The 17,048-nt window shown below is 45.1% G+C and overlaps 1 protein-coding gene and 1 long non-coding RNA gene across 3 annotated transcripts in view; one reads left to right on the top strand and one right to left on the bottom strand.

Moving 5' to 3' along the window:
- LOC102899438 overlaps positions 1 to 7,070 on the top strand; it is a 561,352-nt gene extending 554,282 nt beyond the window's left edge. Inside the window, exons 12-13 of the long non-coding RNA XR_006593108.1 lie at positions 2,340 to 3,184; positions 4,682 to 7,070. This is a non-coding gene — a long non-coding RNA (uncharacterized LOC102899438). The remainder of the gene's footprint in view (positions 1 to 2,339; positions 3,185 to 4,681) is intronic.
- The window catches only part of ANOS1 (anosmin 1), a 187,052-nt gene that overhangs the window by 31,059 nt on the left and 138,945 nt on the right, over positions 1 to 17,048 (bottom strand). For both annotated transcript variants that reach the window (XM_023249109.2, XM_023249108.2), the window contains exons 6-7: positions 15,139 to 15,268; positions 2,592 to 2,797 (exon numbers count right to left, since the gene is read on the bottom strand). In XM_023249109.2, the coding sequence (XP_023104877.2) occupies positions 2,592 to 2,797; positions 15,139 to 15,268 (336 nt within the window). The remainder of the gene's footprint in view (positions 1 to 2,591; positions 2,798 to 15,138; positions 15,269 to 17,048) is intronic.

Here is a 17,048-nt window from a genome sequence, read left to right on the forward strand (position 1 = left end):
CTTAACTGTATTTCTTTGATATTTATTCTAAATCTTCCATGAGTAAATTTCAATCAAAAGTGGTAGTAAAAATCATCCCGAGAAAATGCTTTAAGATTTTGTTAGTCATTGTTATCGTTAATGTCAACCACTCATCAGAGCTTCTGTGTGTGATGCACAGCCTTAAATGAAGCAAGTCAAAAACCTGTTTATTTGCCTGATGGCTGGAGGCCAGAGAGTAATTCTACTAAAGACTGGGAGATCCAGTGACATCGGAGCGCACCAGCTGTGGGATGGTGGCTCCAAGACAGGAGCACAGCTTCGATAAGTCTGAGTCTGCTGCTCTTCCTAGGGTTACAGGAAAAGTAGGATACCAAAGTCCCTTGCAAGAACTCACGGTGAAGGAAAATAAGGTTACTGTCTTAGAATTCAAGACGTCTGTCAAACTATTGTGCGTGTGTTGACGTGAAAGAGCTCCTTGGCTGCAAGACTTGCCTACAAGTGGTCCAAGTGGTGGTATTACCAGTTATGAAAGTCGGACAGTGTGCATCAGTAATGTAACACCCAACCGCAGGCCACTGGTGGCACGCACTTTCCAGTGCAGACGATTCCAGTGTTATGTGTGCAGTGTGCCTGCTGCACAAAGGGCGTCGTCTGAGATCACCAAAGACGGAATCACAGACACAAGACCCTTGTGTAAATTCCGCAATCACCTATTGGCATTCTGGTCTTCATTTTGGGTCTTGTGAGATCTCTTTTCAGCAAGAGAACATGCTTCTCATGGGCATTCCAGAACTGTGAGTGTGATCCGCTGTAAATTATACATGGCATCGCTGTATCATTCGGGCTTTTGAGGGATGAATTATCAGCACTTGGCCATCCTCATCCGCTTGGCTCTGAAATGCTGATGGGGCTGCACTTCCAGAATGGGAAGACTGAGTGTCAGACTCCAGACTGTGGCTGCTTCTCCCGGTGAGGTGGGGACTGTGCTCTGTGGCCCGCTACCTGGTACCAGCAGAGAAAAACCCTCCCGGGACCTTGTGGTGGATGTTCTACCTCTCTCAACCTTTAGCGCGTCTGCCTAAACTACCGATTCTCAATTTCTCCTAGTCACGGTTTCCTGTCAGATTGCCTAGCCTTCTCCCTAAACGATTATCTCTCAGGTAAAAGAAAATTGACTTTTGAAAAAGCATCCCCTTTGAAAACCCCTTCTCTCCTTATTTACCAAGGATATTAGAATGGTATCTTAGGAAATGGGAACCTACTGATTCCCAAGAAGAAAATTTCGTACTCTCTCACATTCTTACGCATTTTCCCAGTTTCTAATCTTAATGTCCGTTGGTCAGATTTTAACATGGAGAATTCAGTGATCCACATGACCTACAGCTTGCCCGCAGTGGATTCAAAAACAGAAGTCACCCGTAAGACAGTGACCTACCACTTTGGCCACTCTGGCCCATTAACACTTTCAATTAAATTTGCAGTTCATGTTTTACTTATTTAATTGATAAAGAATAGAAGTAAATTGCAAAGTTTCCTGGTAACCCGTGATGCTGTTTGGTGACTGATGGTGGGTGTGTTTATGTGTGTATGGGTACCATACGCGTTTCACACATCATATTCTGCTTCCGACCCCTATGATCCCTTCAGATCTCCCTATGAGATAATCATGCATTGCCAATGATCGCCTGCTGTGAAGTCCTTCAAAATAAAAGATGGAACAGTCAGGAAGTTTCTTAAAAATAAAAACAAACTAGGCATCACAGTTAAATATCAAGAATACGGAGTTTAGGAGACGTGTTTTAGAATTCTAAATGGCACAGAAATTGGAATCTTCACCGCAAAAAAAAAAAAAAAAAGTCCTGCTATCCTTGTTTAAAACATTTTCAAACATTTGTTTTTTTATGGAATTCAACTTTACAAATTAGGAGGAAGTTGTTTATGTAAGTTTGGTAACAACAAAGGAATGTGTACCAAAAGGAAACCGGGTAACTCCTTTTTATGCACTAAGAATTTCATACAATGCAAAATGTTCACTATCATAGAATCTCATTTCAGAACATGGTTCAGTGAAGATTTTCTTTCTTTCCATCTGGAAAATAAACCACTCCGAGTTCTTTTAATCAATGAGAGAAATATATTGTCAAACATGCATTTTCTAAGCTGTTTACTGTTCCACTGATTAGGTTACAGATGGAAATACCTTGCAACAGAAAAGCCAGGAACATTTGCTCTTTGATTTACAAGGATCTCAAGCACACCCAAAGAAAAAGATCTAAATGTAAAAGACATTTGGAATTATGTCATTTTCTATGACTGGACCATTAAGACAAAAATGATTTTTGTTCCTTCTCTTTCAGGAGTTTGGCCTGCTGTTTGGATGTGCGTCAGTCAACGGACTAAATGCAGCTGTTTTGTACCTAAAATGTCAAAGGCAAGAGCATCTGGCACAGCCCTCCATTCCTCGAACTTCCTTGGCCCAAACGAGAGGGATGGGAACCTTTCCTTCACCCATTCCTTCTCTCAGCTCAGCAGAGGCCACCTTTCCCGTCAGCTGCCTTGACCTCCGGTACAACTTGGAAGACAACACTCTTCTTCTTGTTCCCACTTACCCCATCCGTAGTCTTTCTCCGCTTCTTTTTTGTTGGGACAAGTGACTTGGTGCTGACTGTCCAGCTCCAAAATACCTTGTAGTGATGCACGGGGATGTCTGGTTCCTCGGGGAGATCCCAGACGATGGCCACGGTCACGGTGCCGTCGCTGTTTACAGTGGAGTTGGCAAGCCGGAGGTTGGCAGGCGCTGGGGGTGCAGAGGGATCTGAAATCCGGGAGAAAGACAAACCATAGGACTTGAGTACCCGGGTGACAACGAAACCCATGTCCTTGTAGGTCTAATGACTACATGGTCAACGCATGAGCACTGCACGGGCCATATTTGTAATCTAGAAGGCTCCTGGGAGGCATTTACGTATCACTATAACCCAGCTTCATCTTCACTGTGTTTGAAATTGATAAATGTTTATAAAACATGGCAAAATTCGATTTAGGTGGGTTGACATTAAGTAGGTCCTCAACGCAGAACTGCCTTGGAAAACTCTGGAAAGAGAAAGAGAGAAATGCGGCTCGTATGACTGTTTTCATTTCAGTGGTTCTGTAACTTTTGATCCTCACTTCAAACAAGAGCAACAAAGGGATGTCAGCAAAAGTAAAGCAATTTTTGTCTTTTTTAAAAAAATATTTATTTATTTTGAGAGAGAAACAGAGGCAGAGAGGGAGGGAGGGAGGGAGGGAGGGGGAGAGAGAGAGAGAGAGAGAGCGAGCGAGCGAGCGAGCAGGGGAGGGGCAAGGAGAGAGAGAGAATCCCAAGCAGGTTCTGAATTGTCAACACAGAAGTGGATGCAAAGCTTGATCTCACCAACTGTGAGATCAAGACCTGAGCCCACATCAAGAATCAAAAGACTTAACTGACTGAGCCACCCAGGCGACCCAAAAGCATTTTTTTCTTAATCTACATTACAAATTGGATGACATACGGATAACAACCGTTTCTGTAATTTTGCCATTTCTGGCTTGAAGCATAAAGCAAAAGCTTCTTCGCCTCTCACAAGACAGATGAGGTTACTCTACAGACCTCCACTTTCAATATATATACAAAGATAAGCACCTACACACAAAGCTAGATGGCCTTTCCTTCATTCTCTGCCACAAACTGAACAAGTGTAGATGCCACAGATGATTTACAGATGGATTTGTTTGAAGATGCTTTCCCAGAAAAATGCTGTCAATAATTGGAAGGGTAATGCCATGTGCATCACAAGTGCCAAGAAGTTACACCTAACTTGATATAAATGAAGATGACTGAGGGGATTTAGCCATGTTTTTACTGTCAAGATCGTTCGTGGTTTTGGAACAATGGAAACATGGATTATTTTTTTAAGTCTCTTGCTTGTCTAGAGGTATATAAGGACTGGAGGCTTGGTTGATTGCTTAATTTTTATTTTTTTAATTTTTTTATTTTTTTTTTAATATTTTTAACGTTTATTTATTTTTGAGACAGAGACAAAACATGAACGGGGGAGGGTCAGAGAGAGGGAGACACAGAATCTGAAACAGGCTCCAGGCTCTGAGCTGTCAGCACAGAACCCAATGCGGGGCTCGAACTCACGGAATGCGAGATCATGACCTGAGCCAAAGTCGGCCGCTTAACCGACTGAGCCACCCAGGTACCCCGATTGCTTAATTTTTAAAAATTTTTTATGTTTATTTATTTTTGAGAGAGAGACAGAGTGCACATGGGGGTGGGGCAGAGTGACAGAGAGAGAGAGAGAGAGAGAGAGAATCCAAAGCAGGCTCCAGGCTCTGAGCCGTCAGCATAGAGCCCAATGCGGGGCTCAAACTCACAGACCTTGAGATCATGAACTGAGCCAAAGTCGGACACTTAACTGGCTGAACCACCCAGGTGCCACAGATTGCTTAATTTTTTTTAATGAGAACAGGAGAGCCTGGGTGACTCAGTTGGTTGAGAGACCAACTCATGATTTTGGCTCAAGTCATGACCCCAGGATCATGGGATTGAGTCCCTTGTCAGGCTCCGCACTGAGTGTAGAGCCTGCTTGGGGTTCTGTCTCTCATTCTCTCTCTTCTGTGGTGATAGATAGATAGATAGATAAAAAGATGAGAATATTTCATTGTTGTTTTTCAGGTAAGGTGAATCCAAAGCATGTTACGTGACAGTGTTGATGAGGTGGTTCTAATATTGTCAACTTTAGGAACCTTCTGGGAGCACCCAAGACATACACTGGGATACGCTGATTCAGTGAGTCCCACTGGGGCACCTCTATGGATAGTTTATACGTTTACATAAACACGTATTTATGTTTTATGTAAAAGATCTTTCTCTGTGTAAAACACATGAAAGTCTGATGACCTACCTGCAAGCTGGATCTTGGAAAGCATCGCACCTGCCTGCGACAAGCCAAGAGGTGTGAACATGACTCAGCTCAATGTAAGCTGGAACACACTGGTCACAGTTACCCGGGGCGTGGGAAGCCCTGGACTCCTCATTGTGCTGGCTGAGCAGAGCCCCAGGAACCGAACCTGGGTCATCGATGTGGCTATGACACCACCGAGCACTGCCTGGTGTTACAGGCACTTTCTCTACCTGACACGTCTCTGCTGAATTTCCCCTCGGTCCTGCGGGACCCGGATCCTCTTCTCTGCCTGATCCCCCCCCCGCCCCAACTTCATCCCCATGCTGCCGTGACTCAACAAGACGGCATCCGGCCCCTGAACTCAGGGACCTCTTCTCTCTCATGTACTTGCACTTTCTAGGGATCTCGTCCAGTCACAGCTTTACCCAAAGTCTGTGTGCTGCCGACTCTCAAATGTATGTCTTCCACACAGACTTTGTCCCAAACTCAGAGTCAAATATTTGGTGGTCTTCACGTCAGCTGCCCTTGGAGGTGTCAGAGCCAACTCAGAACTAATGTGTCCAGGACTCACGTCATAACTGTCCCCACGCCATGGGAGCCAACCCTTCAATAAACAGAAACTCCTCCTTCCACTTAACCAGACTGAAAACCTAGAAGTCAGACACTTCTGGGGCTCTTATATCCCCTAAGCAAACTCTGTTAGCACGGACTTCAAAATATATGCACAATATCTGCACCACAACCAGCACCCACACCACGCCAACGCCCTCCTTCCCCCATCACTGCCAAGACCTCCTCTCAATGCTCCCTCACGTTGCGGCTGCCTCCCTGGAGCCCGTCCTCAATACACAGCCAGGCGTCCCTTATTCTGCACAGCCCTTGGTACCAACTGACTTACAACGTCCTTTATGTCCTGTCCGCCTCCACTCACAAGAATGAAAGCTGTGTGAGGGGAAGATTTGGTTTTTTATCTGTTTTGTTCACAGATCCGTTTTATCTGTTTGTCTTCCCAGCATGGAGGCCAGTGCCTGGCACACATCAGGCTCTCAGCAAACAGTTGCTGGATGAATAGATGAATTACTTTGATTTGTGAGGCAGTATTTCTGTGTCCATTTTAAACCCTGTCAGTTGGAACGAGTGAGTCCTAACAAGACGGTGAAGTGAACCGAGGGGCTGTTTCTGGCTTGAAACAAGAGACCGGAAGCAATCCCTCTTCCTGTAGGATTCGACCTGTAGCCTAGGAAAAGGACCTACCGACTTTTCTGCGAGGGAACCTAGTTTGCAAGCTAATCATCTCTTCAAGGCAAGAAAAAAAATTTTAATGCATAGGGATAATCACAGGTGTACATGTTCTCAGGGATGTACCTGAATGTGTCTATGCTGAAAACAGGTGAATTCTCCAGTTATTGTAGGTTCATAGGAAGAGCTCAAACCCATCTCCTCTCCTAATAGAGAAATTCAAGTTTAACAAGGTCTGCTAGTATTAGGTATTGTGTTGTCTTAATATGCTCCATTCGGTACATAATTACTTAGTTCCCTAGAAAACTGTCCCGCACCTTGGATGTGATCATAATAATCCAGAAAAATACTCTCCCGTTTACAAAACGTTAATGAAACGTGCAACATAACTCATGAGAACCACCTATGCAGAAAGAATGCTTTCAAATATTTGAATTGGTAATATGTGCTTTATCTTACCTTAAAAGTAAAGCCCTTTCTGACAACTCACAATATCAAGACAGTATACTTCCGTTACCAAGATGAGACATCCCCAAAATAATCACTGTCCGATTACGAAGCCAACAGGAATTGTAGAGAGCATCTGGTTATCGCCCTGATTCTCCTCTGTAAGCTAGATACTCACGTGGCCATTCGTTCACTGTAGATGTCAGTGGAGAGGCAGCCTATCCTATGTGTCTAATCTGAAGGATTTCACTCGCAGTCCTAAAATTCCCATAGTCAAGCCATCCCCTGCCTTGTGACATGCTTCCCTTCATTACGAAGGAAAATATATTCCCTTTGCTGCGTTACACGAAATCTCTTCTTTCCATTTGCCCGATGTCTTAATTGCATTAGAATTTAGAAATGTCTGCTTGGAAGTCTGCATGTGAAAAAGAAATACACACACAATCTATTATAATGAAGCCCTAAGGTACTGTACAGCTTATTCGTTGGTGCTTTTTAAAAGAATGGTAAAGGCCTTAGGGTTGGAGAGATGAAGTGACTTGTCCAAGGTCATTCAGGTAATGGTGGCAGGGGAGTGGGGAGTGAGAATGAAAACGAGGGAAGAGGAAGGTGAGGCTCTAAAAACACACCCACACATGCCACATCCCTACATGTATTATATGTCCTCACCACAACTATGGGCCAGTGTCCCTGGACACAACACTTGGAAAGCCCTTTCACGGGGAAGGTGTCCGTGCTAGTAGCCTAGTGCAGGGCCTGACAAATGTCCTCAGGGAAGGGGCAGAGAGTAAACACTCCAGGATCTGCACACCAGACAGTCTCTGTGGTGACTACCTCACTCTGCTGCGATAGCTCAAAAGCAGACATGGAAAATACGTCAACACATGAGCTGTGTACCAATAAAACTTTATCTGTAAAAGAGAGCAGCGAGCCAAATTCGGACCCAGGCCGTAGACGGCCAACCCCTGAGTGAGAGTCTTTTCAAAAGCAGTGATACCATTAGCTTTTTTTTTTTTTTTAATTTTTTTTTCAACGTTTATTTATTTTTGGGACAGAGAGAGACAGAGCATGAACGGGGGAGGGGCAGAGAGAGAGGGAGACCCAGAATCGGAAACAGGCTCCAGGCTCTGAGCCATCAGCCCAGAGCCCGACGCGGGGCTCGAACTCCCGGACCGCGAGATCGTGACCTGGCTGAAGTCGGACGCTTGACCGACTGCGCCACCCAGGCGCCCCGATACCATTAGCTTTTTGAAACTTGAGACGAGCACCATTTCTGATGTTACAAGTGTATGGTTGTGCTTTGTTGAGTAAACGTTGGAGTTCTGTTCCCACTTTACAGATGAGGAAATGGAGGGCTGGAGAGTTTACATTCTAGAGTGTGTGTGTGTGCGGGGGGAGGGTCAGAGTCACATCACGAGACCAGTGCTCTCGGACCCCTCCCTCTGGGCTGAAATCAGGGCACTTCTCCCCCACCTTTCTGCTGCTTTCCACTCCCTCCGTGAGATCTCTCCAGTTACCTGCAGAAACATTTCAGAAAGCAGTTATCCAAAGATAACTGAAATAGCAAGGCTGTGCTCGCTTCTGCTTACATACAGTTTCCAGCACAGGCTGTGTTGACCATTTGCCATGAATGGCCAATGTTAGCTCTGGACAGAAACAGGTCCTTTCATTAACGATCTTATGTGGTGCTTCAAGCCAAGGAGGTGTGGGTTTCAGAAGGAGAGGTTTAAGGTTTCACTCTGTCTTTAACTTTAGGTGGGTAACGAATGCCACAAGTGAATGGGTAGCATACAAACAGCAAGGAGAACAACCCGTATAAATAAATAATATACACATACGCATGTATACTCATGCGCGAATAGAGGAACAACATACGTTCTAAGAAAATGGATGTAAATTTTATCACCTACTTGATTTCCTCAAATAATATCGAAAGACCAAACCTCCCACTGAAACGCATCACAGGAATATGTCTTAAGGGAAGTGACAGTGACCAAGTGGATATTTAAAATTTTTTTTAATGTTTATGTTTGAGAGAGAAAGAGAGACAGAACGTGAGTGGGGGAGGGGCAGAGAGAGAAAGAGGGAGACACAGAATCTGAAACAGGCTCCAGGCTCCAAGCTGTCAGCACACAGCCTGACGCGGGGCTCAAACTCACAAACGGTGAGATCATGACCTGAGCCAAAGTCGGAAGCTTAACCGACTGAGCCACCCAGATGCCCCCCAAGTGGATATTTTTAAAGCAGTGGTATTACTACCCACAAGTTCTCCACCTGAATTAGAAAGTTGGTTCTAATAGGTCAGTTTTCTTTTTCTTTCCAGACTCATCAGTTGGGATAGTTTTCCTTCCCTCATTAAGAAAGGAAGGAAGGGGGGCGCCTGGGTGGCGCAGTCGGTTAAGCGTCCGACTTCAGCCAGGTCACGATCTCGCGGTCCGGGAGTTCGAGCCCCGCGTCGGGCTCTGGGCTGATGGCTCAGAGCCTGGAGCCTGTTTCCGATTCTGTGTCTCACTCTCTCTCTGCCCCTCCCCCTTTCATGCTCTGTCTCTCTCTGTCCCAAAAATAAATAAAAACGTTGAAAAAAAAATTTTTTAAATAAAAAAAAAGAAGGAAGGAAGGAGGAAGGAAGGAAGGAAGGAAGGAAGGAAGGAAGGAAGGAAGGAAGGAAGGAAGGAAGGAATCACCGTGCAGTATCTAGACACACAACTTGTAAGTCTTTAGAAAGCTGCAGAAGGTACCCTAAGTAGTAAATAGTTCTAGGACACACGTAACGTGGAGTCTTGTCCAGTGGAAATGGCACACACAGATCAGCTGTGGGACGGCATAAAAAGTCACAGGTCCCGAGGAGCAGGGGGGGACTTTACTGGTATCAGTGATGTCTGTTCTCATTTTAGTAACACTCCATAATGTACGCACAGAATAACATGCAGCGTTGAGACTTGTGTGCTCTGAAAACAACACTGTCTTCGTCCTTTCCTTTTTAACGTATCCTGGGCTCACGGGAAAACAGACAAGAAACGTGTAGGAAAAGCCTCGAATTTGGAGGGACATGAATATAATAACTAGAAAATGACATATTAGCTTAGCAACAGAAGGTGGACTTTTAGTGTTCCCTCTACGTCCCTTTAACGTTTGCTGTTTCTGAATGGTCCACTGATACTCACCAGTCTTAAACATCCAAATGTTTGCCTGCTTTCGGCAACATGCAAAAAAAAAACAAAAAACAAAAAACAAAAAAAACAAAAAAACAACCAAAAACCCAAAATTCGGATTTTGCTCTGTACAACCTACAAAACTTGAAGACTTCCTTCTTTCTCTTGCTAGGTACGTTGACACACAGAAGTCATTTGGATGGGCAGGGACATTACTTCCCAAATTCAGCAAACATTTGGCCCAAGTAGTAGGACTCACCAATATACATTTCTAATACGGGGCAGGCAACACACATGCATTTTGGGTCCCTTCAGTCAGTATCCACACAGTCAAGTGAAGGTTAAACACCAATTTGCTGAAAAAGACGAGCAAGTATGGCGTGGAACCCAAAAAGTAGGTTTTCTGTAGCTACAGCTGTCCCTCCCGATGGCTCACTGCTACGTCTGGGGCCTCTGAGGGTTGGACATGAGTGGCTCTGGTACGGACACACCGTGGAGCCTGCCAGACGCTGGGAGAGGGTGCCATCAGGGGAGAGGCGCACGGCGAGGCCAGAAAGGCACGCCTTTCTTGGGTTGTTGCCGCCGTCTGACACAGGAAGGGGACCGGGGACCTTTAGGAACGCGGGCATTCCTTTTGTGCAACTGTGAATGTATTTATTTTGAACCACAGCAGAACATGTCCGTGATCTGCTGTAGCAGGAATCCCGTGGCCGTGGAGCCCGAGCCCTGCAGACCCCCGCATCCCAGTATCAGTCCCTGCACCTCACGGCTTCAGGACGCATGGCTAACTTGGGAACCCAGCTCCTCAGCTGGCCCCGCCAGCGGCCAGAGCTCTGCCCGTGTGTGGACGGATGTCCCCGCGGAATAGCGTGCATCTGAGGACTGAGTCCCCACAGCAAGGAGTTCGGTCGCCCACAGTGACAACCAGTATGGGAACCGGCCTCTTACCCTCTTCCTTCTCTTCCTCCCTGCCTCACCTCCCATCCCCCTTGTTCCCTGGACGGCCTCCCGAGTAAGCCACTTGCGCTCAAAGCTCTCAGGCGCAATGGCACCCTCTGTTCCTATGCGCCGTGCTTCCCGTGGTTTGTTCCAATGCAACAGGACACAAAAATTCTGGTACACCCTAGGATGTGGCAGCGGGGTGAAAAAAAGGCGCTTCATCCTAGCAGTGACCGAGGAAGGTAAGTCTCCACGTGGAAGCATTACCATTCCTAGTTTCCAAATCCGGAGACAGAAACCAGAAAGAGACATTATGCATTAGGATACCGAATTATTTGTCATCTTCATTTTTTTTTTAATTTTTTTTCAACGTTTATTTATTTTTGGGACAGAGAGAGACAGAGCATGAACTGGGGAGGGGCAGAGAGAGAGGGAGACACAGAATCGGAAACAGGCTCCAGGCTCCGAGCCGTCAGCCCAGAGCCCGATGCGGGGCTCGAACTCATGGACCGCGAGATCGTGACCTGGCTGAAGTCGGACACTTAACCGACTGCGCCACCCAGGCGCTCCTGTCATCTTCATTTTTAACGTCAAAGCCGATTTTCCTTCTTAAGTACCGGGGGAAAGGTGGGAGAGGATTTAAATAAGTGAATACAGGGGCGCCTGGGTGGCGCAGTCGGTTAAGCGTCCGACTTCAGCCAGGTCACGATCTCCCCGTCCGGGAGTTCGAGCCCCGCGTCGGGCTCTGGGCTGATGGCTCAGAGCCTGGAGCTTGTTTCCGATTCTGTGTCTCCCTCTCTCTCTGCCCCTCCCCCGTTCATGCTCTGTCTCTCTCTGTCCCAAAAATAAATAAAAACGAAAATAATAAATAAATAAATAAATAAATAAATAAATAAATAAATAAATAAATAAGTGAATACAGAAATTATCCCAACCTCTCTTTTGGGCTTTCTGTTGCCAGCAAAAATTACTGATTTTCTCTATTTTATAATCATGCATTTCTTCTGGGGGACGTACGGGCTAACAGCAATCTACCAACGTAGCAACAACTCAGAACTTTCTGTACAAATCATCACTCTGAGGGGCTGAGATTAAGTTATTGGAAAATACATGAGTTAAAAGGAAATTAACTTAGTTAACAGCCAATCCATTCTGGCAAACCACAGACTAATTTTGTATTTAAACATAACCATAAAGAAGAGAATGACAAGAATTTTGGCTTCTCCACGAAAATCAGGATTAAGGCCAATGAATAGCAGGCAGAAAGCATAAGCTAAATGAAACCCATTTTATCAAGTTTTTTTTTTCTTTCTGTATTTAATTTGCCTTTTATTTTCAGATGTGTTTATTGTAGATGGAAAAAATCCCTTCCCCCTTCGCCTTTCCCTTGACCCAGACTTAAGTGATCAAGGCTGGCCCTCTACTCAACTCAAATACACTAGAAATTACTTACCCTTTGCACAGACTATTATTTTAGAAGCAATAATTCTTTCTCAAAGCAATTTTAAACCACTCGAGGACTTACAACTGGTATAGTTTCAGTTCTGGAGCACAGCGGGAATAAATGGGCTTTTATTAAATGAAAATGTACGATTTTTTGAAACACGGCAGTGTTAAAATGTTTTATTTCCTACTTTTGCAAACATGCTCCATAGCTATAGATCTCCCTGGGAGGAACATTCTAGATTGTGTGGTTCTTGCACTCTCACTAACCTGAAGTGTTTGTGCAGATTTCGCAATCACCTCTAACATGGTTTCAGTGAAGTCGCATCACAAAATGATGGGAGTATTATAATTGCGCTCAACGGTTGAAGATTTCCTCCAGGACTTGTCCAAAGGATGCCTGACCATTTACGAGACGGCGACACATCTTTCCCCAGTTACCCGATCTCGTCAAATGTAGGATGGGGATCTTACTGGGGAAAAATTGTGTTAACAACCTTATTGGAATTTCACTTACATATGATAAAACTCACTCACATTCAATGAACCAGCCAGTGACTTTTAGAATTTACTGAGGTGGCCCACCAGCATCACTCACTGGCAACTTCTCACACCTGTCAGCTTCACTCTTCACTCTTCCCGGGCAACTCACTTCTGGCTTCGTCCAAAGTACCATCACCTTCGCCCAGGATCGTTAGAGTGGCCTCCCCCGGCATCCCTGCTTCCCCCTCCTCTCCCCTCTCGTCTCCTTTCACACACGTCTCTTTCTCAGCAAAACCCTTGTCTGCCTTCGCTAAGACTGTAGAAAAAACAAATACCCTTCCTTAGTATTGTCCTGAGTTCTATCATCAGTAATCACTATCCTACTTTACAACAGTATTTTGTTTATTAATCTTATTTACTGTTTCCTCACACCCCCAACTGGAATAAATGTGTGTGTGTGTGTGTGTGTGTGTGTGTGTGTGTCTGTGTTCCACAAGAGCAGATAGTTTTTTTCCTTTTGTTCATTTATTATCCCCTGTGCCCAGAGCAGTGCCTGATACATATAGGTGCTCAACAAATAGTTGTTGAATACAAAAAGGAATGAAACATGAGTGATCCAAGGAGAAGGCAAAGATGCAAAACTAACTTTGTTCTACAGCAGGGAGGCTCCTGGGGGGTTCTCACCCCAGTGCCCCACAAATCACTGTGAATACCACAAGTCCCTCCATTGTACCCTTAAGAGGAATGATTGTAATGATGCAGTAATTATATTTCAAGGGGTTTAAAAACTGTTTTCCCAGTGAGGCCCATTTCTACATTTGATGAAACTGGAGTCAGGTGGGGAAAGACGTGGTGTCACCCTGTAAATGGTTAAGGATCCTTTAGACCAGTCCTGGAAGGAAATGTCTTTGACCATTTATTTAGCCAGTCTATTACATTTCCACAGTAGTGTGATGCATTTTTGCTGGGAAAAGACTAGGATCTACTATGAATTCTGCACAGACGTCTTTGGTTTGCAATAAGTGGAGTCTGGGATGCTGAGGGTCGGATGTGTTTGGAAAATGAGTAACTAGAAGAGAGTAATGGTGACTGTGATGTTTCCCCAACATGGTGCATTCTCATTCAACAAGAGCCCCTTTAAATTTGAGGGATGCAGCCGTGATTCTAGACGACTAAGGTGCTCAGACACACGGCAGGGATCTTGGGACAGCATGGCCTGGCTGCTTCCTCGGAACGGGTGCCTCTTAGGCAGTTGGAAGCTACATGACCGGCCCTGGAAACTCAACAGAGCCCTGCCCAGATCCCACCCCATCCCTAAAGGTATTCCACATCTGTCTCCAAAGGCTGCAAAGTGCTTCTGCCCACGTATTTGCAGCCCTGACCTGAGCCACCAGACGACCTGCAGCAGCAGAACAGATGGTAACACAGTTCGGCCACGATGTGCCTGGCTCGCCTTTGAATCATGACACCCAAGTTGATCCTCACCTCCGAACCCACTGTGAATTAATTATTTCACTTCCCTCTCTAAATCATCAGGCCAACTGGAGACAGCCTCGAGACAAGGTCTGATGTCCGTGATTCCACTTTTAAACTTGCTTAGTGTATTTGCCTCCATGGAGGGAAAAAATGCACTTTTCCTTTCTTAAAAGTTCTTTTTCAGAAAAAAGAGAGAGCTAAAAGTCTACAACACACACCGTAATAGGATCCAAATATGAAATTATCTCGGTTGCAAGCTTTCCACTGAAGACCAATCCTGCGGCAGAAGTCGCAAGTCAGAGCAGCCCGTTCAAACCCTCCCGTAACATACGTGTGACTGATGTCACAAGCCTTCTGTTATGCATTAATATCACAAAGCGTTTTGTTTAAAATAAATCTGAATTCGCTTCCACGTAAGACGAGAGCGACTGGTTAGTAGGTGAACAAGCCGACCAGCCCGGCTCTGAGATGAGGTTTTGTAACACACGTATAATGAACGCTGGAGGTGCACAGCCATCTAAACACGACTGGGGGAATACACACGGAGGGAACACTCATACCTAACCCGGGTATGTCCTTCAACTACAATACGGTGACTGTGAGTAGATGACTCGGGGTGACTCGGGGTTTAGATTCTGGGTGTGGTGAAATAAAAGAGATTAACTCAATATGACAACCGTTTCAAGAAAAGCCGCACAGTCTAAAGTAGCTCAAACTAAACCCTCCCCTCCAAAAATTAATTCACTGGTGACTGACACAGAATATCTCGAGGCTAAGACTCAATACAAGTTGATAATGGAAAACCACCAGTTCGAAGTTGAGAAAACCCCACTAGATTATCTTGTGCGATGTTTGGAAGGTATAAAGCCCAATGACGGTCTTAATCGTATATTCACCCGCTGCCTTCAAACACATCTGGTCCTTTTCGCCAACAACAGCAAAGCCACCTGCTGAGCAGCTGTGAATAGGAACGTGGGGACACGAGGGATGTGCATCCCAGGTATGCCGGGAGGGGGAGGGGAGCGAGGGGTCAGGAAAGTGAGACTCACCTTTGGAAGAGCGGAAGTGTTTGCTGGGGGCGGTGAAGCCTCGGGTCCCATGCACGTTGACACCTGCCACTCGGAACTGGTACCACCTGCTGGGTCGTATGTCAGTCAGCTGGACCCGCTCATCTGTGGTCTGGGGGGGGAGATGTCACAGAGCACAGAGAACCCTTTTACCCAGACATGTCAACTGGGTCTGTCGTAAAAGTGCACCACCTCATCAGCCAACGCCACGCTGCCTTGACGTCCCTGTGCCCTTGTGCCTAAGTGTGGGGACCGTGCTCAGTTATGAGAGGAGCTATCAGGGGTCAAGGAATTTCTAGGGCGTTTCAAGTGTTTAATTCCATTCATAGGTATTTCACCCCAAAGAGTTAAAGATCTCTGGAGTCAAAACCATATGAACATGGCTGAGCTACTTGAGTCTGGTGACTAAATACAGCACTAAACCCATGAGGGTTTTAATCGCTAAGTTATACATATGAGCGAATATATACATGAGCTAATCATTACATTATAGGCAAGAAAATGAAATCACCTTTCAATTATAGAAGAAAAATGCCTCTTTAACTTGCTTGCCAAATAGAATCTTGGGAGTCAGATGGAGACTCACATGCTTTAAAGAGCGCTAACGATTTCCGGAAGTATGTTGCAACCCGAGCCTTTGTTCCCTATTTGAGTAAATCACGTATGATCTGCAAGGACCCGGTCGTGCTTCTCAAGGGTGAGGCGTGTTGATATCTCTCTGTCCAATTAAATGTCCAAAGGAAAAAAAGTGGGCAGTGGTGAAGGTGCCCGGGTTTGGCTGTGTCTCCTGCTGGAGTCATAAGACTTCAATTAACCTCCCACCTCATCAGGCTGAGGGGAACCATACCCGCTTTCCCGACAATCCGTGGGGTGGGGGGGGGACCTGCGGACCCCTGCACTGACTTCAAGAGCCAAATCCCCACATGCGGGGCCTCACTGACCCAGTGAGTTGCCCAGTGCCAAACCCAATGTGTGCTCAGTGCGTGAAAGTGGGCAAGTGGGATTGAACTGAAACCTCCTTAGCCCGGGTCCACAATAACTTCTTGCAAAGGGGTGTCACATTTACTTTAATATCTAAGGGAAGAGAAACATTTCCGAGACCAAGGAAAAGCTATGAACTCTCATGTGTGCCTTTCTACCTCATTTAGCAAACTGCGAGGCGACCCTTCCACAGACATCACCATTTACTTTTAACTTTTAGTTTAAAAACCTGAAGCCAGCACGTTCCCCATAGCATTTAGCAGACAAAGAAGGCAGGGTGGAAGGAAGAGAAAGAAAGATGTGAACTAGTTAATAATAGTAATAATTATGTATAAATATATAATAATGTATTATATATTAAATATATAATATTGTATTAATATTATATGTATTAATATGTATAATAATGTATTATATATTAATAGAAATAGAATTGTAATATAAAATATTATACACATTTATAAAATTTATTGTTATTATTCAAGATCTTCCCTCTCTTCAAAAAAAGGAATAAGAGACATGATCTTCTTGTCCATCACTTTCATAAAACTTTAAATAATTCGTAAAATTTACAAGTGAGATTGTCCCATTAAGGAACAACATATCATGCATGTTGGCTGTATGCCAAACACCTTTATGTTTTAGTAAAGCAAAAAAAAACATTTTAAGAAAATAGGAATGAGGGGCGCCTGGGTGGCGCAGTCGGTTAAGCATCCGACTTCAACCAGGTCACGATCTCGCGGTCCGTGAGTTCGAGCCCCGCGTCAGGCTCTGGGCTGATGGCTCGGAGCCTGGAGCCTGCTTCCGATTCTGTGTCTCCCTCTCTCTCTGCCCCTCCCCCCGTTCATGCTCTGTCTCTCTCTGTCCCAAAAATAAATTAAAAAAAAACGTTGAAAAAAAAAATTAAAAAA

Source organism: Felis catus, chromosome X (assembly GCF_018350175.1).
Source record: "Felis catus isolate Fca126 chromosome X, F.catus_Fca126_mat1.0, whole genome shotgun sequence".
Classification (NCBI taxonomy): Eukaryota; Metazoa; Chordata; class Mammalia; order Carnivora; family Felidae; genus Felis; species Felis catus.